The sequence below is a fragment of the Hyaloscypha bicolor genome (assembly GCF_002865645.1).
Source record: "Hyaloscypha bicolor E unplaced genomic scaffold K444scaffold_118, whole genome shotgun sequence".
Lineage (NCBI taxonomy): Eukaryota > Fungi > Ascomycota > Leotiomycetes > Helotiales > Hyaloscyphaceae > Hyaloscypha > Hyaloscypha bicolor.
In genome coordinates this window covers 664316-686559 of record NW_020194620.1, presented here as the reverse complement: position 1 = coordinate 686559, position 22244 = coordinate 664316, and the positions used below count along the sequence as shown (strand labels likewise).

The window sequence follows — 22244 nt, the reverse complement described above, 5'->3', positions numbered from 1 at the left end:
GGAAGGCTTGCCACCTCACCAGTTGCTAACTGGACCGGCGAGGCTGTGGGGTCATGGATATGAACACGCATCAGCAATTCGAGCGGTCAGATTAGTTGAACGAGACGGCCAATCATGAAGATGCACGTGGTCTGACAGGCAACAGCAAACGTATCCTCCACAGCCCTTGCGAACGTAGAAACTTACAACTTCCTCAATTGGTTTCTTTATGCACATTTCATATACTAGTGCTGGGTTTTGCTTCTGCTAGCGGTACATGCAGTACTCTAATGTGCCCATTTTAGATTGTCTCGACGAATGGAGTATACGCCTTTAAGAGAGGATCTTGACGAGATTCGAGTTATCACCATTCTTCCAACCTCCGCTGATGGACTCGTTCATTGCACCATCGAAGTTGTCTCTCTCACGGACCGGAATGAGAGGGGTGAAAACCACGAAGCCACCGAAGCTCCTGCACCATCACAATACCGCTTCAAATGGGGTGATTATGCATGCTTGTCGTACACGTGGGGGGATCCGACGAAAACGGCAAGCATCATTGCCAATAGCGTCCAAATCCAAGTGCCCACCAATTTGGAAGCTTGCCTTCAAACCATGCAAAATCGATCGATGTTTGGAGCAAGATTCAAGGTATGGATTGATGCCATCTCTATCAATCAAAGGGATACCGCAGAGCGTGGTCTTCAAGTTGGCAAGATGCGAGAACTTTATACTGTGGCCTGGTCGGTCGTGATATGGCTAGGTGCGGAGTGTTCAGATAGCCAGAAAGCCATCGATCTCTTGGAAAAGCTGTCGCGTTACTACGATCATGGAGACAAAGATGAACGCAATATCCCAAATCTGAACCTAGAAATTGAGGCACTTAGGTCTTCCCTGAAAAATGACCCTGAATATCTTGGTAGAGGAAGTTGGGTGGCTCTACGAGAATTCCTGAGCCGCCCTTATTGGGACCGACTATGGATCATACAAGAAGTTCTGATCAGCGCCTCGAAAACCGTACTCTGTGGGAGTCGCTCCATTAATTGGGATATCCTTTGCAAAGGGATAGGCACTATCCATCAGTCCCTTTTCGTGATGAAAAACGATCTTCTCGACCACGACCAGAAAGTCTGTGAGAAGACGTATCTAGAGCCGTGGAGCACGAAAAATTTGCATCGGGTGTTGAAGGACTTGTGGCTTCTGGGTGAAGAACTCAAGCAGAAAAGCAACTCGATCTATCTTCCAAGCAAGCGAGCCGACAGCCATCCTCGGTTTCAATTTCATCGCAAACCATTGGATATTCATCGCCTCCTGGAAATCTCAAAGCAGTCGCTTGGATCTGATGCAAGAGACAGATTCTACGGCTTGCTTGCAATTGTGGAGCCGGAGTTTGCAAGTCAGATCAGACCCTCATACGCCATAGACGCCGGAGCGGCTTTCAACATGGTTGCAAAGACGCATATTCAAACATATAATTCGTTGGAGATTCTGAGAGAGGCAAACCCGTGGGGTGGCAACGACTCGGCATCTTGGGCTCCGGACTGGACATGGCAGGGACGAAATCGGTTCAAGATGCACCTCGTGCCTTACAATGCAAGTGGCAGCACTCCTTCAAGTGCTCGATTCTTAGACCAGGACAAGACTTTGATTTGCAGTGGTGTGATAATTGACAAAATTGACGGCCTGGGGCTGCGCCGTCGAGAGGCCCGAGGCGGTGTTAATCACGCTGCTGAGTTGTGGGAATTCAAAGCAGACACGATGGTGCAGCCACAAGCTACCTCACGTTCTGAGATTGAGATGGAGCAATTGAAGCTGAATTTGTGTCGTGCGCTCACGCGTGACCGCCCCTGGGAAATTCCTAACAATGAATCCACATGGCATTTGGCAGTGTTAAATCTACCTGCAGACGAAGACACAGCCTTGAAGGAATTTTCTGCCCGTGGACCGGGATGGGAGTACCTGGCGTCGGAGAGGAATTACTACCAGCGGTGGTCGTTGTGGAGAAAGGCACATGCCGAATTTATGATCTGCGGGCATCGACTTGACGAGTTCTTCATGGATCACGTACCAGACGATGCCTTGCATGATGATTATAGTGCTGCTTATAATGCGGCTAAGGGTTCTAGTCAGGCTCAAAGACTGGTCGTGACGGAGAAAAATCGAATCGGATGGGTTACTGACAATAATGATGGTGGTGCTGAGGATCAAGTGATGAGGGGGGATCTTTTCTGCGTTGTGTTCGGCTGCAGCACGCCTATTGTCATACGTCCCAATCCCAATGGGTTTGTTGTGCTAGGTGAAGGTTACCTTCAGGGTGTGATGGAAGGAGAGGCCTTGCAAATGGTAGAGGACGGAGAGCTCTGTATTCAAGATCTCAAGTTCTATTGAATTGTCACAGTGCCCGGTCCAGCGAACGTGAGTTCACACGCTTGCTTGGTCTTGTTTCTTTTCAAGTGAAGATCAAGACATCGATTCATTTTAATAAAAAGAACGAATGACATCCGATACTTGAACATTATCGACCTCCATCAAGAACCAGCTCAGCAGCCTCTCGCAGCCCCTCTCCATGTGATCGACTAAAAGAGATCTCTTGTGTGTAAACCACACGGTATACATAGCTCCTGAGCTATAGAGTAGGCTGGTTTCTAGTTATTAGTAATTAATTATAGTTAATACAATGATCTAAGATTAATTATACTAAAAGTCCAGTCATTAAATAAAGAAAAGCTTTTTACTTTATTAATTAATAATAATAATAATAATAATAATAATAATAATAATAATAATAATAATAATAATAATAATAATAATAATAATAATGATAATGATAATAATAATAAATAATAATAATAATAATAATAATAATAATAATAATAATAATAATAATGATAATGATAATAATAATAATAATAATAATAATAATAATGATAATGATAATAATTATATATTTAAACCAAAATAAATTACTAATAAATTTATAATTCTTAAAATAAGGAAGTAATTATTAAAAAAGAGCTAGCTTTAGAAGCTATAATTGAAATTAAAACTATTATATAAAATATATAAAAATATAAAAATAAAAGGAGAAAGAAGCAGTAAAGCTTGTGAGGAAAATAATAAGAGATTAATAGAGTAATTGATTAATTAATTACTACTAATTTATTAGTATAAATGTCGCGGCATAAAGTTATGCGACTTCAGGGCATGCCTGGCCGAGATATACTATTTGTCTTCTATAGGCTCAGATTATAGTGGAGGCAGACGCTAGAAGTCCCAATAAAGCGTTTCAGGGATTAAAAGACATTCTAGAGTATGCACCTGCAACTACAGGGGCTTAGTCGCTAAAGAGCCCAATAAAACCTCTAAGTTCCAGCACCTAAGCCCTATGTCACCGTGTTAACCTCGTAACAGCGTGGCGCTACAGCTACAGGCACTACAGGGCACATCACTAAAGTCGCATGACTTTATGCCGCGACATCAATAATTAGCTAGACCACGTAAGCGATTAATTATTAATAATTAGACTGATTAAAAACCAGCCTCCTATAGAGATAGGATAAGGTGGAATGACAATGCGGTGTGGGTGCGAGTATCCCCAATTGATAAGGAGCGGAGAGCAAGGCATTGAGGGAAACACCAAAGAGAATCAGGGGAGGGGGGGGCAGATGGATATGCATTATAGAGGGGTAGCAACCAGTGCTACTGAAGATAGTAGTTTACGTCCATTCATTACAAATCTCCATCTCCATTCGCCATAAGTCGTGGACTCATGAATACTTCAGCGCATGGCTATTCGTCGTCATTATAGAAGCCTGAGAAACCCCATCGAGAGGGGGGATCTTAGATCCATCCGTCCTTAGTGTGCGCGGGACCCTCCGAGCCGCCCCGGAAGGGAAGTTCAGACGTTGACATGATCGGAAGAAAGGCGGCATCGTCTTCACCAAGGGGTTGCAGGCTCCTATGACGCTTCTTCTCGTGCTCGTCCGTGAGGCTAGACTGCCGCTTCCTTGAGCTTGCGCCACTTGCTCGTGGTGATTCGCCAATCCCCGAGTCAAACGTCAGGTGGGAGAGATGAGCTTGAAATTTCTGAGTCGGATTCATATCTGGTGCTGTGCTCTCTTCCTGGAGCGAGGCGCACTCGCTCTCCAGGAGCTCAACTTGCTCATCGAGACTGGCCTTGGCCTCCAGGAGATCGGCAACTTCGACACGTAGCTTGGTATTCTCAGCCTGCAGCCTGTCGGCCGCATTTTGGAGGTCGACGTTCCGTTGCTTTAAAGTTTTGACGGTCTTCTCCATCATGAAATTTTCATCCTTCATCCTTCCTACCTCCGCAACCAGCTCACTGTTCTCAGCCTTCAACTTTTCGAGGCTGCTTTGGAGGTCATCGATCCGTTCAGCTTGCATTATCTTGTCAAATTGCAAGCTCGCAACCTTTGACTGGAGCTCGAGATTATCATTACTGAGTTTCTGGATTGTTGCGTCGTAGGTATGGTATTTCTGCTGCAGAGTTTCCATTTCTTCGCTGAGCCTGATGTTGTCCTCGCTTAGCCTGATGTTGCTATGTTCCCAGTATTTGCAGAGCCCTTCTAGATGTTTCGTCGTTTGCTCTAGGGCATCATAGCCTGAACTAAGATCCTCGTAGCTTTTCCCAAGACTCTTGTACTCGTTCCGCCATTTGGCTGCCTCATTGGCATGGTCGTCGCGGGCCGTCCGTTCAGCATCAATTTGTCTGGTGAGCAGCTTCATGCTTTCGGAGTGTTGAAGCTTCATTCCTTCGAACAGTTGAAGTTTCATTTCTTCGAACTTTTGGGTTAAGGCATTATGATAGGGGTCCTCTGCCATCCGGACTATTGGTAGCGGGAAAGAGACAGTGGAGCCACTGAAAGGGCTAACGGCATCTGAGACTACTAATTGTTAGGCCTAGCATACCGATAGGTTGTCATGGAAGAAACGTACTATCTCCCACATTACTAATGTGGTTGGAAGCCTGACCTGCATCGTCAGCGAAACCGGCACTTTCCTCGGTTGGCCAATCCCCGGCTTGGACAGGGGCGATTGATGGGGATCCTGCGTTTCCAGAATTATCGCCGCTAGCAGCTATATGGTTGAATGAGTTTGGCATGGATTCGCCCATTCCAATGGACATCTCATTTCCAGACGTTGAGGCGTAAGCCAGACCTCCGACTGGGCAGTATGAATGAATTCCTGTGTCGTCGAAATCCTGCGGGGACTTCTGGTGAGGCTTCTTGTTGCCCGGTTTGTTCCTTTTACTTTGGTTTTGATAGTCTGCGCTTTTCAAGAGCGGCGGTTGAATTGTCCGTTGAGTGGCAGGAACGGGATTGGATCGGCTGGAGACGCTGGGGGAATGATATGTGGATCGAATCGGAGTCGGTAGAAAGGAAGGGAGAGTCGAGCTAATCGGTGATGGTCTGCCTATAACCATAGAGCGCCGAGAGACAGATGCTACGGGAAGAGATGTAGGAGTTGAAGGGCCGAGAGTACTCGGGGAGCCCACCACTTGCGAATTCTTGCCCCTGAGCGCGGATCGCACCTGGCCTCTCAGATCGCGGACGACGCCACGGCTTTCGAGTTGCTCGCGTAAATAGCTCTCCCTGGAACAATCGTTAGATGGGTCTTTGCCACGTAGATGCATGTGCCTCTTAGTACTATGCTCTAGGTTTTCTCACGAGATACAGGTTTAACAGGGGGCCAACATTGTTTGTGGAGGAGGGGTGCAATAAGTGCCATTTATCATCGATTTTCATTGAGACCAGGTGACGAAGGGTATATAAAACGGGTAGTAGGTTTGATAGCTGCAATGAAACCAACGATGAACTTACTTTATTATAACTATCCCAATCTCAGCCTTGATTTTCTCGCACACCTTTCTGACACTTAGACCCTTTACTCGTACTTCGCCGCCCACCTCGTAGCCTTCGTAAAGTTTGACTAAATCATTCATTAAGATGCCGTAAACAAGGTCTTGAATTGCGTCCTCTCCTCTTCTGTTCTGCCATGGAGGGAGTCCTTCTCCCAGCTTCCACTTATCCCATTGCTTTTTGTAAATGCCGTGCCCTTTGGTCATAATCTCATTGATGGCGCGCTTTTCGAGTGATTCGCAGGACAGGGCGAGGACATGTCCCACCCAAGGCTCGTTTCTTGCTTTCACGCCCGACTCCGAAGCGATGGCAGCGAGTCTATCTCTCTTCACCCGGCCACACATATCAGGATCGTCATCCTCGAGACACGCTTTTATTTGTTCGATGGTGGTCGGTATAGCCCCCTCTGCGCCTGCCGGTGCAAGCGCCATGGCTAGATCTTGGCGCCGATTCGACTCGAAGGCTTTATGCTTGCTAAGGAACTGAGGGATGCGAAGCTGCAGAGGGTGAGGAAAGCAACAGCAGAAGGGGCGATCTTAAAGAGGCACGTCTTGTCTGGCGAATAGTTTCGAATTATTGTAAAGAGTGGTATTCGGACAGGCGCGTCGCCTAAACTAAATCCGAGGAAGGACTGAAGAGGACAAGACTGACGCAAAAGACGTAAAAGAGCGCATGTGTTATCTGCAGCAGGTCATATGCGATTACCGGTCTGCGCCGCCCTAAAATGTAAAGAATGGACAGAAAGGAGTGTATAGCAGGTAGTGACTGGACATGCACAGTTGGGCCTTCAACATGTGCGGTGAGGGCCACACCAAGCATGACCAAAGGAAAGAGACGCAGGAATGAGAAGGAACGAAACGAAACGAAAAGAAAAGAAAGGGAGGGACCGCGAGACAGACAGCCATCAGCTCGCGCGGCCCCCAGCTGGCTTATCCTCCTTAAAAGCTATCACGCACACAAGAGCGGACGTTGAATCTGGCATCAGGGCGGGCCGCATACCACGATAGGGGGATGACATGCACCCAAAGCCGGGCAATCTTCTGCTTTTGGACAAGGGCTGGCGCACGGCCTCTCCTCTCCCAATTGCTTCACCGAGGTAGTAATAAACTGATGCAGTAACGGTCAGATGGAAGGAATAGTACTGTATCAAGGAGCTGTTCGTCAATCCGGGGAAACAAGTGGACTCACTGCAGTAGGACTAGGTCCCTCGCCGAGCCTAAGAACGGGGAAGCTGGCCATGTCGTTGATCCCGAGGAGCTTGCAGTTGAAACGGGGCCTGCTCCGAGCCACCGGGCCCCTATTTGATCGCTGCGCTCAATCAAGCCGAATGTTATCTGAAGATCCGAGAGTGAAGCAATTCAAGCCCTTCCAAGATAACTTCCTTTCGAGTTTCTGTGATTTATCGTTTGGACGACTCCTCTGGACTCCAGAGTCTGGAGGCTCCTCAGTGCAAGTGAACATTTTAACCTCTGCTGCCCGAATTCCAAGGTTGAGCAGGGAACTCTTGACTCGTCATCGCCTGCATGCTTCATTTCCACCTTCGAGACTTGGAACCTCTCTGCCAATCACCCACTTTACCTGGCCTGGGACGTGGCTGCGGCGTATTCCTTCCACTTGAGACAAACTCGGCGAAGAACTCGGCGAAGGTTCAACGATCGACATTATTATCTTGGTACCGAGTCCCGACAAAGCTGACAAGACGACCTTCGGACCTTCTGTGCATCTTCCATAATCTCCTTCGGCGTGTCGTGAGGCAATCGAGATCCATGCCACGTAAGATCTTAGTTTTTCTGATGAAATACAACGACACGGATATGTCTCCGCGGTATGTTGTGACTTGAAACATAACGGGAGGCAAATTGGTGGCCCACGGCCATGTACCCTACAAGTTGGTCCTCCCGTGCGAGTCCCTGATCTGAACCACCGCATCGCGCTTAAGATGTCGGATCAGAGACGCGTCGCGTCACATCGAGGCAGCTCGGCGAGTCTTGATGAATCAAATCTTCGTATTTACGATGGAATAGTACGAAAAGGCGTCTCTGGAATCTTCCGGAACATGGGCCCCGGCTTTCGAAATAACGATTCTACTCCGTAACCTGCAGCCAGAGAGAAGCATCCGCTATTCTGTGGCGGAATAGAATTTGGCTGTTTGATAGAAAGGGGCTTGTTCGCTTCAGCGTCGATTCGCAGGCGAGCACTTCCCAACATGCCATTGTCGTAAAACCTCTCGGTTCCTCGGTCAGAATATGAAAGAACAAAGAAAAAAAGCACGAAGGATCGTCGAGACACACTCCGTCTAGGGAGCCGTAAGCTTTTGTGCGCTATAAATATAGGCTCTTGTGTCGTACAAAATCAGGCTCTCGCACGAGGTGCAGATAGGCTTTCGTTAATAGCAAACATAGGCTCGCTTGTGTTGTAAACACAATCTCTCGCACACTCATTGCCACTGATGTGCCCGTCTGATCCTTCTGAACATACTTCGAGTCCGACCGTACCCTGCAATAGGCTTTCAGTGTGTCGTAAATATGATCTCGCGTGTGCTGCTGGAGCGCTCTTTCTCGCACAGTGAACACAGGCTCTCGCGTCCTGCCCAATCATCAAGGATGGGCACCACCGAATCATCACTTCAATGGAGGCCCCTAAAACTTATAAAAGACGGCTTGGCCCTGATAGCAGAACGTCAAAAAACCATTCAAAAATTCTCCGAGCTTCAGTTTAATCCTACAATATACATTCTTAAGTTAGTAACCGCAACCAGAATCCAAACTCCAAGTCGCCAACACCTAATAGCCCCTCTACTAACATTGACTTAGTCCTGCTTAGCACCGGCATTTGTACACCTCAGCTCCAAGCTCAAATATCCCTTGCATCATTTTATAATCACAAGATCTTCGAATCAAACCCGAGACGCATCAACAGGTCAGTCACGGCATACAACTTCAACTACATAACTGCTGACTTTGGGTTTAGTTACAGGAAGCCTCACAACAACTTCAACTTCCAAGAGCTACTGCAGAGCGCCATGGATCATCAAAACACACCAGCTAGACACCACCAACCCGATACTCCTATCGACCGCTCAACAGGCTCATCTGGGGATCTGACGCCGATGGAGAGATGGGCAAGAGAAAACGCCAAGGAGGAGCCATGGAACGCGGTTGCTTCCAAGACCAACCCGAGTGGCGGGGAATATTCCAGTGGGCAGGGGACATCGTCAACGAGAGGGCAGAGTGGGAGCGTGGGAGTGGGATCAAATTGAGAGCGTATAACGAGCTGAATGCGAAGGGTATTCAGTTGCACTTGCACGAAGTAGCTCCTAGTAGTATCCGCACGTGAAAGTCGTACTTGCTCTATTGTTTCTCGTCCATTTATGTTGCCATCAAGTCTTACCCAAGAATCAAATCAACCGCTTCAACCTCCAATCCATCCCACACCCTCCTGTCTGCCCTCCCATGTATCCTCCTATACGCAACCCCACCCACAGTACATTGTAAAACTCATACAACACTCCCCTTTCCGGGCGTTTCTCGTTATCCACCTCTGCAGGAGCATGCCGGAACTCATCACTCGGAATATGTCCTCTCTAGTTCGCGACAACCTCGACCTTCACCCTTCCTCCATCACCCTCAGTCCTAAGGCCTCAAAGTCAGCTTCAGCTTGCAAGAGGAGAATACCAGTCCACTTGCCCTTCCATTCCCGTAACCAGACTGGGAGATTAGGGCTTTTCCTCTGTCTTTCTGTGAAACTGCCGAAGGGGAATGTTCGGTGCGTATTGCAGAAGAGATATCGCGTCTGCGGAGGGGTGATGGACTCCACATCTTTGTCGAGCATTGGGATTGGATACCAGAATTCGAGGTTTGGACACGATTCGTGGGTATAGAAGTGTGTGTCGCAGCCGGAAGGGGGAAGGCAGGCGAAGTATTTGCCATTAGGCCCACGCGCTCCATTTCTCTAGCACTGTGTCTGGATCTTGAGTGTGAAATGTCCAGCCGCGAGGGAGAAGGCGATTTAGATACTCTTTGAAAGAATCTCTTTTGAGGAGAAACTTCGAGCTGATTCGTCGGTTTTCGACGCCCGACGCGTCCGCCCTCGTGTACCGTTCGGTAACAGGGATGGTGTATAGTGGCCTTGTGCACCTTCCTTTCGAGTAGTCTTCGTTACTCGACCATCTACTTGAGATTCTGCCTTCCCAGCCGATCCAGGGCCAGCTTGGGAGGAGTGTATGCGACCTGCTCGCAGACGACAACCCGGACGACTTTCGTCTAGTCAGAGCCTAGCACCAGCCTGCCCAGTTCAAACCTGTTTCGAAATACATCTCTGGGACAACGCAGAGGAACCCATCTTCATACTTCTGACTGAGCATGGAGAGAAGACCAAGGAGTGGTAGGGCGTCCTCTTCCTCTGTGGAAGAGTCGGTGGTTATATTCAAGCAATACGTACTGGAAGGCTCTGAGAGAATCATACGTGAGGGTTATGGCATCCATCAACTGCATCCAAACTTCGACTCCGTACCTTCGACGTGCACGATATCTTCGTTCCATGCGCAGCGACTGCATTCTCCAAGATCGAAGTCGTAGGGGTCCCAGAAAGGAATATAGAAACTACACATAAGGCGCTGGCAGACTTCGCAGTTCGGAGGCATGTTTTGGTAGGAGGTTTTGATGGATTCTTTCTCGGATTTGGGGCGGTGTCCAAAGAGAGGATACCCTCCCTTGTTGCGGCTCGCTTTGCCATGAGGAATGTATTGCAATGTCACGCAATTTGAACAATAATAGGAAGAAATTGAAAGAGGGGTCTATTTCCTGAAAAGAGGAAATGTCAATAGCCTCAAACCTGAACAGTGCAAGATAATGAGGGGTTACTGTGCCGTGGTTGCCTCACTGCTCGCAAGGCTGGGTAAATTCGTCCCTGGTGAGGCGCCGAACATGGGGGCTGGTGGATCGATTCTGCCCTGTGTTAGGGCCTGGGTCCGCATCTTATAGTGATTGCTTGCCCTATAAATTGTCGTTCCACCTGTTTACCGAGAGAGGTGCGGCCACGGGAGAACGCAGTGTTAATTCGTCACCGACACTTCAAAAGTTCAACCCCTTCTCGAGAAAAAATAAACCACACGAAAATAAATGTGGATATTTGGTAAGATTTGCCGCAGTTACCACGTTGTTTATGATTGTAGGCAAGCTACCGCTATTGATTTAGGTCCTTAAACTGTTCTGGATCATGCACATTTAGATCACGTGCCCTCAAACGAAGACACCTTTTCAAACATCCGGTCAGAGAGAACATATATCACACTCGTTCGATTCTACATAAGCACGTAGCATAGCCTTCAGCTTCCTAATACAGGGAGAAAATAAGGCACCTCACTCATTATATATACTGTTCTGCAGACTTGATTCAAAACATTTACCAGGGAAGCTATTCCAAAACTTCCCTTCTATCAGATGCACTCCGGGGTCTAATCCTCACCCTCTTTCATACTAGAAACGCTGACCAGAGGCGGTCCTAAGAAACCGGTTAGTATAAAGAGGGAAATGAGGCTTTCAAAAAGAGGGGCTGCCTACTTCGGAAATTGGGAATCTCTGGCTCTGTTTCCTTTGGACTCGTGTTTCTCACAGCATCTTCTGTCCCAGGTGGAACATTGGGGGTAGAATTGAGAGCAGCCTGCACTTTGGCGGTCGCATTGTCACCTGTGGCCAAGGTGCGAGGGTATGGGTCATCTGGTGCTGGAGGTATTCTCGTGTAATCTGCTAGATTGTGCGGAGGGACTGGCCTGGCTACTTTCATGTTCACAAATTTTTGTATGAGGCTGCCACTTGGTGGTGGTGGGAATTGGTTGTTCTCGGGATAGTATGATCCTCCTGAGGCGTGTGGGGGGGATGGGGAGTAGTTCTCATCATGATAATTCCTTTCGTAGTACCTTGAAGACGATTCTTCTTCTTCATAGCCTAGATCGTAATGTCAGTTTCTAGAGCTACGAAACAAGGATTCATAAGATGCTAAAACATCACATTTGGTCAATTTCCTTGGCCCACATCAGTTTATAACCAATTTTGACGAGCATTTTGTCAAAGTGGTTTAGCTGGTAATGCAGTCGAGAATGAAATGAGACCCTTGGACTTACGCATTCGTTCCCTTTCACGGCTGGATTCCTTCTCATTTTTTCGCTTTTCATATCGCTCCATCGAGTCTGAGGCTGTTGGAGGATAGTCTTTACTATCATCTGAAATGTGAAGATGCCCGTTCTCTTTCTCCAGCTTGTTGCGCTTCATGAATTCTCGAATATTTCTCGACGGCGTTGGGAACGCTCTCGCTTCATCTAGTAACAACTCTGCTTCATGCTTTGAGTGGGAAAGAGCGCGTAGTACCATTCTCTTCGCCCACAGCCAAGTGGGGTGAAGTCCGAAATCGCCCTTGATAGATAAAATCTCTTCACGAAGAGTATCGCGGGACACTTTGTCATGACAAATGAGGTATCTGGAGAGGCAGGTTTTTAGCAAGGGCCGATTGTCGTTCTGTATTGTCTTTTGCAAGTTGATCAGATCGTCGAAAAGGTCCGCCGGTTCTTCAGCCTGGAGGATTAACTGCGACAAACACATTGCTTCAGTTTCCAAATCCCCTAGTTGTCGGGCAGCTTTCAAAGCCGTTTGTAGAGTTTCATTTGATTTAGATGGACGGCGCAGGAGATGCCAGTCGGGAGTCTCTAAAGCTGCTGGGACATAGATAGGGAGTTCCCCGCCTCTAGTTCTCCCAGGAAATAGACCAGGAAGATCTGATAGTTCGCTCGAAGAGTCCATATCTCGGTAGTTTGCTACTGCGACTTTTGCCAAGATCCATCGGATGTACTGCCGAGACTTCAAATTACTGGGGTGGTATCGTATGATATTGGATGCAAGGATTCCAGCTTCATCTACCCATAGTTTTGTACCTGGAAATGTTCTTGGGTTCAAAATCCGTCTGAGAGCTACGGAGGTCAAAATGTCAAGAAGTGCAAGGTTTGTAGATTCGTCGTGGATCGTCGTCGACCAATCAAGTAGAATCCTGTCGAGAGCGACCTCAGAGCTTCCGAAAAACTTCTCAAATGCCCGTGTAGAACCATACGAATACACTGCCCCGATGAGAATGTCTCTAAAGTCCCAAATTCGGCCTTCGCGAAGCAACTCTTCATATATTGTCGTCAAAATTGACGTTTCAATAGAAAGTTTGTCCTGGTGCAGCCTTGCCTCGATGTGCAATGCGAGACTGACTATTTGACACTGCATGGATTGTTAGATCACGCAAAGAAATTCCAAATCAGTGTTATCCGCACCTCAGTAGATCCCAACTGTGATTCGGCGTCGTCCACAGCATCATCTTTAAGGCTAGCCTCGTCTCTTTTGGCCTGCAGTTGCTCAAATTTAACCCTGGCCTTCTGAAATGTATTCGTTGAAGTCGCTTCCTCGGCAGCGAGTGGTGCATCCTCTTCTGACAAACCCTCTGTATGCAAGGCGGTGAACACTTTAATAAGTTCCCAATTTATTTGGAGCTGGAGGTGTTTGGAATGTTCTAGGTTGTATGGTGCTTTGAGTCCCTTGAGAAGTGACGAATTAGTACTGCAAAGATCGGAGGAAAGTATAAAACAGCTACGAGCTTGGGAGATATCTTGGAGCTCAGATACAGGAACAAAGATGACGCGGTGACTCTGGAGGGAGCTCTGAAACCCTTGTCTCTCATACAATAGATAGCAAATTACGCATGGGAACGCCTTACCTCCACACCCTGGTAATCTCCCATCGACATCAACATCTGAGCGTATTGGACAAATATATAAGGATCGTCTATGTGCTGCTCAAGATTGTCTTGAAAGAACTGTTTGGCGCCTTGAAAGTTTCCCAGTCTAGCCAGTCGACAGAACTCATCCAGGTCGGGTTCAAGATCCTCCGTAATATCGAGTTCAAGGTGCAAGGTAACATCTTTGGTTCGGGAAACGTCCCATACCACTTCATCAACCTCGCGAGATCGGATATTAGTTTGTTCGACTGGTGGCGGTGTCGGCGCTGCCCTGTGTGGCGGTGCTGGAAGGGGCTCTATGTACCTTGGACCTTGGGGTGGAGGGCCATCAACATGTGCGCGGCTGCTACTGCTGTTGACTTCGGGCATCATGTCGACAATACCTCTGACGTTCGAAAGAGCTGTTTGATAGGATAGATGGTCTTGCAGTCATGATCCCAATTGAAAATGACGCTGAGGATGAAAGATGTGGTGAAAGGTTTGTGGATCCTTTTTGGAGGTGGTGTTAAAGAATGAGCAAGGATGCATCGCCTGTACTGCTTCACTGTAACTGGCCAATTGTCATGCATCTACAGGGGCATCGTCTGTAAGGCTCTCCTCCGGGCTGCTCGGTCCTTGGCAACGCGGGACAGCACAGCCCCAGCTGAAAACCACCTACCCCGCAGTCCTCAAACATCTTGGAATCAAATTCTCTTGACAACACCTGTCATGGAAGTTCAACAAGCGCGGCCCATCTTGAAGCGCGGCATGCGCAGGAGTCGCAAGTTTGGACGTTATGATTTCGAACGATTCGAACGATTTGACCATCGCTCATCACACGCAAGTATAGGCCATGCGACCTTCGACAAAGTCGAAGTGGACTGCAAGTTCCTCTTCAAAAAGTCGCAATGGCATACTCGGAGAGCACAAGAATCTAGCAGGAATTATCTACCTTGATCTCAGCTTTCGCCAACCGAAAGACTGTCGACTCCACTCTGCCACGGTGAGCGTCACGTTGGATGATGAGGACAAAGAGTTGCGAGAGCTGGGCCCCAAGCTTCGCCGAAGGGGAAGCGACTCTCAGTGCCCGATCCAAATGACTGACTGCTACGGGCCTAAGGGATTCGCTGGCCCAGAAAGGACAGTCCTCAGAAAAAGGTCGTTGCATCTTGCCCCAACGGGCCAGTTTATGGGCTACGGATTTGGTGGACTGGGCGTTGAGACAGAATCTTCATCTACGTACTCGAGTAGGTGGAGGTTCTCTGGACATTTGCTTCCAGGCAAAGGCAACGGCTGGGCTTATAAGACACTGAAATGGGATCTGGTAGAGAATGACCTGGAGGACCAGTCAATGCACAGCAACGAGGTCCATACAGCGTTCACTTTCGAACACAGTGGCCAGCCTTTCTTAATGCGTGTTGAGATCCAAGGCAAGCTCAAAAAGCTCCAGGGGAGAGTGAAAGACAAACTCATGAAGTTTCCATCAACCGCGAAGAAGGAAGACGGTTCCATGGTGACTCTCATCAACTTTGGCGAACGCTTCTCGTTCAAGACGCCCCTCGATGAACGAGCTCGCGAGCTCGAGTTTGAGATGGAAATGGCGAATCTGCATGCCATTCCAATGGAGGTATCGGACCCCAAATCGGTGATTTTCCAAAATATCACCTCGAATTCTGGACTCTCGAACACTTCGAACACCACAGCTCCTTCGGCCTCTTACAACCAACAACAAAGCACGATATCCAGTAGTTCACTTCAACCACAACTGCCGACTTCAAAACAGCCACCTTCTTTGCCGAGGGCAGAAAGTCCTACAGTCCAAGAAACCCCTGATCCTATGCTCGTTAACTTGGCTCAGGCTTTCGTGGATCTCCATACCTTAGATGAACTGCAGTGTCCTCAAATCGATAACGGAAACTTTTCTCCAACGACAAGTCTTGCCCAGGATGAAAAAGAAAGTAGTGAAACAAATGAACAACAGCCAGTGCCTAAAGAAGCCCACCAAGAATACTCCGATCAACAGATGCTCCTTCTCCTAATGAGAATGCCTGCCTTTCTCGCATTTCTACGAGTGCTGGTCGGTTTGCTGGGACTTCTGGGCCAGACACCATTGCCAACACCATCGCCGAGTACGGTAGGTGGTGAGGTGGATGAAACAAAACGCCTTCGTCCTGGTAGTAAGGCAGCCGATGAGTCCGAAGCTTTCACGAGCACGAGGCGGATATTTTTACCTGGGGAGCGAGACGATCCCGACTGCGAACATGGGAATGGGGATACGTTACTGAAGGGGCTGAATCGTCAAGGAGGACAGGAAGCAGTGAGAAGGACATAAATTGAAACGAGGTGGGCGCTGACGTTGAGAACATCGTTTGATACCCCCACTCCCCTCCCCCCGCGTCGATTGGTGGTATCGATTGGGGGTCAGGGTGTTACCCTCGTTAACGACTTGTAATTGGCTACTTAAGCTCTTTAAAGATCTTAAGTTAGATTTTTTAATATAAATATAAACCAGTATATTATAAGGCTTATAATATAATTACGTGCTTCCTAACTTATAACGGAAGTATTTCTCTATATGCTACTTAATTAAGTTCTAGTTTCTAGGCCCTATAAGACACTATAAATTAGGGGCTTATAGGGCTCTCATGTCCAGTTTTAGGGACTTATTCGCTAAATTTCTAGGCTTTCTTACGCTTACCTTTAGGCTATAAAATGTGAAATTTTTAACATTTTTAATTTAAAGAGCTATTACTAATCCAAAGTTTATAAAAAGTTTATATTTGAATAGCCCTTAATTATCGCTATAAATAAATGAAGCAAGGATTAAATTATATTAATTCCTTATAAAGTCAAATTAAACTAAAGAGAAAGCAAGATTTTTGGTGTTCCTGTCCGAGCGCCTCTACTTTGGGTTAGTGGCCCCCAATCGACACCCCAATCGACACCCAGGGGTGTCGTTTTGGTCTCTCCCCAGAGGGAAGATATACTTCACAATTCGAAACTCGAAGATGATCAATGCTTAACTAGCGTAAACGGTCCGCTTAGATTTTGCAATGGAGAGTAGGAGGAACTCGGGATCAAGGGCGTGACTGTGTCTGGCTGTGGGCGTAATTGACAGTTGATGACACACTTCGCGAACCGCTCGGACGGTGAAGGGGCTGCACTTGCTTAATATTGTGCTTACGAGGTTAGGGCGTTAGAAGGTCCGTGCTGAGCCTCAGGCTAGCCTTACCCTCGTTACCTCCTTTCTTCGTTAGAAAGACCCTTTGATCCACAAAACATTGAAATAATTGGTCATCTAGCAAGTGCTGTTACGATTATATATATGGCTAAAAGTCACCAAATTCCTTGATTTCTTTTCACTTCCTTCGTGGTCTTCTTCCTCATTTCTATCTCATTGTTCGAAGTGTTGATCAAGCAATCTCCTCCCCTTCAACAAATGTCCTCCAACATGGTGTCTCTCGCAGCCCTGTGAGCCTCGAATGCACAAGAACCAAGAGACCGCATCCTATACGAGCTGAAAGCGTTGATCCCAGAAGGCTCACATACATACCGAAAAGCGGACGTCGTCTCGTCAAAGTCGTAGATGAAGTGTGTCGGGAAATCGAGAGCAAGGAGGCGGCCGTCGATGTATTGTGTCTGAGTCCAGGACTGTTGCAGATGTATACCAGTGAGTCCGGCGATTGCTGAACTCTACGAGTAGATTGGCTGACCACAAATATCCAGAAACATCAGAAGACGTCCACCTTGCTGTGGCACTCGCCCACTACCACCGCACCTGCATCGTCGTCAACCTCTTGCCCCTCCTGCAGAACGCTACCTCCCTCCAGCGAGCGATATTCAAGGGTGGAAAGTTTGAAGTGGAGTTTATTCTATGGATAGAATGGAGAAAGTTATTGGTTGAAGACGGAGGAGATGGTAGCAATATTAAGGAAGGAGTGGGCCTTGGAGAAGGTGTGGGATGATCTGGAGACCGAGTGGAAGAGGATTGCTGGGGCAGTGGTGGACTAGTTTGAGTGGTATTAGCCCCTCCAACGCCGTCTCTCACGTTGTGTCACGTTCAGGGACGTTTATGAAATGTGGACGATGCATGATTTAGTGTTGTGTTGAGAGCGTGATGGCCAGTAGCTACCTACCCTCGCTACCGCAGAGTTCATGTGAACCACTGTTTTCTGACCTTTAATAGCCAAACAAATGCCATGTTGAATGCATCTGTTCTAGGTAAGGACACATTCCGCTCCTCTCTTCTTCCCCCATGTAAGATCTTAGTTCTCAGAATCATAAGTGCGGGTAATAAGTGCAGCCCTTCACTTCCGATGCTTCTCGCAAACATCCTTGGTTGGTGGATTCTTGAGGAGCCTGCTCTTGAGCAATGCCATGATGTCTGAGAGATATTTAGGATGGGATGCGGCAGATTCCGACCACTGCCTCATACGGTCTTCGCAACAACAATCAAACGCCTCATATGTGTCCACGGCTACCCTCACAAGTGTCTCTCGCAATTCACAGGGCTCCGAGGTGTTTTCGTAAAGGTATTGTGCTGCGGCAGGTGGGATCATTTTCTTGCCCAGAGAAAGATTTGACAAGTGATCAAAGTAGTTGGTTTTGACATGCCTCGAAAGATTTGGACAGCCCAGCTTGTCTGCGAGAACCCAGGTTCGACACCATGCCATACTGACAGCTTCCGGGTCTCCTAGCTTGTTGATATCGTCTGCTCTTGCCCATCCTTGAAGGATGTGATTGAGACTGTACCCAAATGCGACTGGATCATCCTCCGGAAGCTCTAAAACCTTCTCGTTACCCTCTCGGAAACCGCCTTGGAATGTTGACTTGAAAAATTTGACTCGGTCGCAGAGAGCTTCTTCTGGAAGAACCCACAGACGCCTTTGCGATCCAACGTAAATGCGAACCATCGGTGGACCGGCCAGGTTGTCGGTCTTGAAGTACCTGGCAATGATGAGTTCCAAATCGTACTTTGACACAGTGCAATGGGATGTGCTTACTCGCCGATCAGCTTTGGCTTCTTCTTTTCTTCGGGTAACTCCATCTTAAGTGTTTTGCTAAGGAGCGTAGATGCGAGAGGTGACGAAGGTGATGGGTTATTTAGAAGCGTTTGGTTGAATATACAGATTCCTGAAAACACTCCAAATTTGTAAATTTCCCAAAGATGAGTTTCTTCATCTTCAAAATTTAGGAGGAATTCACTTCCTAGGCTTGAGGACCAACGTTTCCAATGCCAGGAGATTTGATGTGTATAATTCATTGTTCTAGACCACTTGTAGATAAGTCAAGTTTTCCCAAGCTTCCTCCTTCCATAATAAGAGGGAGCTCATCGGAAGCGTCCTTCATTCAACGAGTGCCAGAATTCCCAAGCTCCTGTCCTCTATAAGAGGTTTAATGTGCTGACGCATTGCCAGAAAGCCAGAGATGGTCTGCCGCGCCGCATCGATCCATCATCGGCTGTATTCCCATAAAAGAAATTTGCTGCGGCAGAAGAAACCAGAGGGAAATCTTGATCCGATTTCCGACGCTTGCTTATCTCTATCCAGAATTCCGAATCGTAGCTGTACCGGCATCTCAAAGGTGAGAGCAACCCATTTTATCCGTCAAGACCTAGATCTTGCATCACAAGAGCTGTCGATCCTCATGACTATCGCCAAATTCGCTTGCCTGCGGGTCGTCGATTCTGAATATTGTATCGAGGATATAGGCGAAAGAAGTTGAGTCGTCTTCAGGGAGCTCGAGGATCTTCTCCTTGCTCTCTTGTAGACCACTCCGGAATACCGACTTAAAGAAGTCGACTCGATCGCAAAGAAGCTGCTCTGGCAACACCCACAGCTTGTGGTCCGGGCCAACGGAGATTTTGACCATGTATGCCTCTTTGAAGAACACTCTTGTATTAGTCGATCTCCAACCCAAAGCCAATATATTGTCAGAGGAGACCGACAGCAGAGCTTGCTTTGATGACTAATTCAGCCAACATGGTGAGGGCGTTGACTAGAGCGGGGCCAGCAGGCTACAAAATAAACAGGTTTCAGCCTCCCATTATGTGACTGAACTCAATTCTGCAACAAGCTGTCCCAGAGAAGTTTTATGTCTCCTTGAAAGTAAGATGTCGAAGTCTAGCTTTGCACAACGGTTGCACAATGAAGGTCGTGCTCGGAGTCTTTGTCTGTTTGGCGGGTGCCAAAATTGATCCTGATATGTTGAGCTGAGAGAAAAATCTACTATTCACTGTTCCAGTCTCGCTCTTTGCTGGTAACAGAATGAATAGTAGTCCGAGGCTGATAGCTTTGATGTGACCTTTGTGGAAGTGAGAAGGCCGAGGTTAGGGTGGGCGAGGCGAGTGTGGCTGCCCGCTTTCTGGGGATAATTTGCCGGAATGTGTGCACATTCAGCCTAACTTCCTTCCATTATATTTTCATTACTGCTCAAACGTATGACCAGCGGCCATCTCCTACATCAGGGAAAGAGGTCACTATAGAACAAAAAAACCTTCCATTTCAGGGGAAGCTTCTCGCTAAATTTAGCGAACTTTAGCGGGGGATGCCCAACCATGTTCAGGGGCTGAGGAAGGTACCTCGAATTTTAGATGAATGCTGCGCTCTCGACATACTCGTACTTCTTTCGAACGCCTGCCGGCTCATAGGAAGGCAACCTTTCGCTGGCGGAAACGGCGGCTACCTTAACGTGCGAGCTGGCCTCCGGTTCGGCGCACTGGCGCAGTGATAAATGAGCGGTTGGGGAGGAGGGAGTGGATAGAAAGTACAAAGACGAAATTATTTGAAGAGAAATTCGGCAATGAGCGATATTTTTCGGGATAAACATATGGGGAACCAGTGATGCACTGGATTGTTATTAAAAATCGTTCAGGAACATCAGACTTGGGGATATATGACTGACAAAGCCTTAATTCCCGGCCCTGCTCTCATCCAAGACCTGCCTGGAACTACTATCTTTTTCCTCTGATATAACGACCTTTTCCTTTCCGACACCAAACCCATCCCCACCCGCGCCGGCAGCCTTCTCAGCATCCTCCTTACCTCCACTCTCCTCATCCCCTCCCTTAGACTTCCCGTGCTCCTCCTTCCAAAACTCTTTCCTGATATGCTTCCCCATCGCCAACCCAATCAGATCAAACGGATCCACCATGGCAATAACAAAGAACCGCAAATCCTCATACCCGGGCCCGGTAATCTCTGTGACTCCATCCTCAGACAGGTAAACTCTACTATCTCTCGGCAAGTGTTCCATCGGGTGACGGACATTCCAGAGGACCGAGTTAGTGAGCATGAGAAGTGCTTCGAAGACCCAGAAGAAGGCTTCGTATTTGATGAGTGGCGAGGCGGAAGAGGGGTCCATGTCGGGTTTGTAGATAAATATCGTGACGCTGTAATACTCCACTGTTCTATATATTGCACGGATCCCGATGAGCACGGAGGAGGCGTAGAGCGTGATTAGCACGTCTTTTATAGGTTTTGGGAAAGGACCTTTTTTATGACAGTTGTAGTGGAACCAGCAGATTAGAGAGACGAAGCCGAAGAGCATGACAAGCTGGATGACGAGCGAGGCTTTGAGGAACGCGAGGCCCATGCGTTGTTTGCCGGGCGAGACTTTGATGTTGGCCCAGTAGCTGACGCCGTTGCCGTTGAATGTCTCTACAATGGCGGAGATGCCGCCGAGGGTGGTAAGGATGCGACCTGGGTGCAAGGGGGAGTGGTAAGGGACGTAGTAGAGGAGGCGGCTGAGGATTTGGTAGTTGCACATTTCGTAAAGGGGGCTAGCTTGTGTCAGTTGAAGTTCAAGGGAAGTTCGACTTGTGGAAAGGGGGACCTACGGCACTGAGTAGATTATCGTCATCGATGCAATGTAGATGTTGACATTGTTGTACTTGAATGCTCCGACTTCACGGAGGATGTAGCCAGCGCCAATAGTAAGGGCGCACCAGGGAAGCATAACTGTGATCTTCCAGGACTTGTACCGGCTGTCCGCGAGGTTAGAAAATGGTTTGGAGAGTTTAAGGTGTGCTTACGAAGTTTGGCGCACGTGGAAGACAAAGGAGATGAGAAAAAGGATCCCGAACAAGATTGGAGCTGCCTTGTTCGGAGCATAGTAGTAAAGACTCCCCTCGACTGAACAGCATCAGCATCCAGGAACGTGGAAGCCATAGATAGACGTTTCGCACCATATTGGCTTCCCACCGCTGAGGTGTGGACGCCTCGTTTGATGTCAGCCATTGGTCGAACCTTCCCCCAAAGTCCCGCAACAACCTCGTCGCATCCACTCAAGCCACCTGAGATCGCTCTTGCGCTGCTGCGCGCCCTTATCGTAAATCTCCTCAGGGGTTTGCCAGCATGGATAAAGAGGAGGTAGTTGGGATCAAGACAAATAGAATCTTGAAAGGCGTTGAAATTCTGAGACAAAGGCTGAGGGTTGAGATGCGCTGCGCGAGACGCGCAGCGCGGGGGTGGCAGCATATATCAAGAAATTAGCTCGTTCCACGGAAGGTAATACGGATGAACTTTCCAGAAGATTATGCTTCGGAACTCCCCGCACACAGCTGTGGGGTGTCTCGATTCGCTGGAGATGTAATTTTCGTGATGCCGTGGCTGAAGGATTTCCATCCCATTGGGCTGGGAA

The 22244-nt window shown here is 48.0% G+C and overlaps 8 protein-coding genes across 8 annotated transcripts; 4 read left to right on the top strand and 4 right to left on the bottom strand.

Annotated features, from left to right (window-relative positions):
- Window positions 1–264: 264 nt before the first annotated feature.
- Window positions 265–2367, top strand: K444DRAFT_594661 (HET-domain-containing protein; the record flags this gene model as incomplete). Its single annotated transcript, XM_024878364.1, has 1 exon — window positions 265–2367. Exon 1 carries the CDS (start codon window positions 298–300, stop codon window positions 2365–2367), a length of 2070 nt encoding a protein of 689 aa, XP_024733154.1. The 5' UTR covers window positions 265–297.
- Window positions 2368–5581: 3214 nt separating this feature from the next.
- On the bottom strand, window positions 5582–6440 carry K444DRAFT_57973 (uncharacterized protein). Its single transcript, XM_024877674.1, has 2 exons — window positions 5667–6440; window positions 5582–5591 (listed from the first exon to the last, which is right to left on the bottom strand). The coding sequence occupies exon 1, from the start codon at window positions 6287–6289 to the stop codon at window positions 5816–5818; it is 474 nt and encodes a 157-aa protein (XP_024733153.1). The 5' UTR covers window positions 6290–6440; the 3' UTR covers window positions 5582–5591; window positions 5667–5815.
- Window positions 6441–8383: 1943 nt separating this feature from the next.
- On the top strand, window positions 8384–9201 carry K444DRAFT_665902 (uncharacterized protein; the record flags this gene model as incomplete). Its single annotated transcript, XM_024887139.1, has 3 exons — window positions 8384–8393; window positions 8672–8777; window positions 8829–9201. The coding sequence occupies 3 exons, from the start codon at window positions 8384–8386 to the stop codon at window positions 9115–9117; spliced, it is 405 nt and encodes a 134-aa protein (XP_024733152.1). The 3' UTR covers window positions 9118–9201.
- Window positions 9202–11078: 1877 nt separating this feature from the next.
- K444DRAFT_665901 (uncharacterized protein) lies at window positions 11079–14083 on the bottom strand. Its single transcript, XM_024887138.1, has 5 exons — window positions 13605–14083; window positions 13165–13425; window positions 11980–13111; window positions 11420–11803; window positions 11079–11360 (listed from the first exon to the last, which is right to left on the bottom strand). Exons 1-5 carry the CDS (start codon window positions 13995–13997, stop codon window positions 11314–11316), a joined length of 2217 nt encoding a protein of 738 aa, XP_024733151.1. The 5' UTR covers window positions 13998–14083; the 3' UTR covers window positions 11079–11313.
- Window positions 14084–14328: 245 nt separating this feature from the next.
- Window positions 14329–16145, top strand: K444DRAFT_616056 (uncharacterized protein). The gene has a single exon (XM_024880847.1). The coding sequence runs from the start codon at window positions 14458–14460 to the stop codon at window positions 15934–15936; it is 1479 nt and encodes a 492-aa protein (XP_024733150.1). The 5' UTR covers window positions 14329–14457; the 3' UTR covers window positions 15937–16145.
- A 910-nt stretch (window positions 16146–17055) lies between these two features.
- On the top strand, window positions 17056–17779 carry K444DRAFT_665899 (uncharacterized protein; the record flags this gene model as incomplete). Its single annotated transcript, XM_024887137.1, has 3 exons — window positions 17056–17075; window positions 17165–17274; window positions 17331–17779. 3 exons carry the CDS (start codon window positions 17056–17058, stop codon window positions 17567–17569), a joined length of 369 nt encoding a protein of 122 aa, XP_024733149.1. The 3' UTR covers window positions 17570–17779.
- Window positions 17780–17911: 132 nt separating this feature from the next.
- On the bottom strand, window positions 17912–18651 carry K444DRAFT_665898 (uncharacterized protein; the record flags this gene model as incomplete). The annotated part of the gene is made up of 2 exons (XM_024887136.1): window positions 17912–18551; window positions 18608–18651. 2 exons carry the CDS (start codon window positions 18649–18651, stop codon window positions 17912–17914), a joined length of 684 nt encoding a protein of 227 aa, XP_024733148.1.
- A 1749-nt stretch (window positions 18652–20400) lies between these two features.
- K444DRAFT_616052 (uncharacterized protein) lies at window positions 20401–21877 on the bottom strand. Its single transcript, XM_024880846.1, has 4 exons — window positions 21790–21877; window positions 21637–21736; window positions 21442–21588; window positions 20401–21384 (listed from the first exon to the last, which is right to left on the bottom strand). Exons 1-4 carry the CDS (start codon window positions 21839–21841, stop codon window positions 20514–20516), a joined length of 1170 nt encoding a protein of 389 aa, XP_024733147.1. The 5' UTR covers window positions 21842–21877; the 3' UTR covers window positions 20401–20513.
- Window positions 21878–22244: the final 367 nt, after the last annotated feature.

Coding starts and splice junctions, on each gene's coding strand:
- K444DRAFT_616052 (XM_024880846.1), bottom strand. CDS start 21,841: ATGGCTGACATCAAACGAGGCGTCCACACCTCAGCGGTGGGAAGCCAA. Junction 21,737..21,789: donor AGCGGTGGGAAGCCAATATG/GTGCGAAACGTC, acceptor GATGCTGTTCAG/TCGAGGGGAGTCTTTACTAC. Junction 21,589..21,636: donor TTCCACGTGCGCCAAACTTC/GTAAGCACACCT, acceptor CCTCGCGGACAG/CCGGTACAAGTCCTGGAAGA.
- K444DRAFT_665901 (XM_024887138.1), bottom strand. CDS start 13,997: ATGATGCCCGAAGTCAACAGCAGTAGCAGCCGCGCACATGTTGATGGC. Junction 13,426..13,604: donor GAGATTACCAGGGTGTGGAG/GTAAGGCGTTCC, acceptor TCACTTCTCAAG/GGACTCAAAGCACCATACAA. Junction 13,112..13,164: donor CACAGTTGGGATCTACTGAG/GTGCGGATAACA, acceptor CAATCCATGCAG/TGTCAAATAGTCAGTCTCGC.
- K444DRAFT_57973 (XM_024877674.1), bottom strand. CDS start 6,289: ATGGCGCTTGCACCGGCAGGCGCAGAGGGGGCTATACCGACCACCATC.
- K444DRAFT_616056 (XM_024880847.1), top strand. CDS start 14,458: ATGCGACCTTCGACAAAGTCGAAGTGGACTGCAAGTTCCTCTTCAAAA.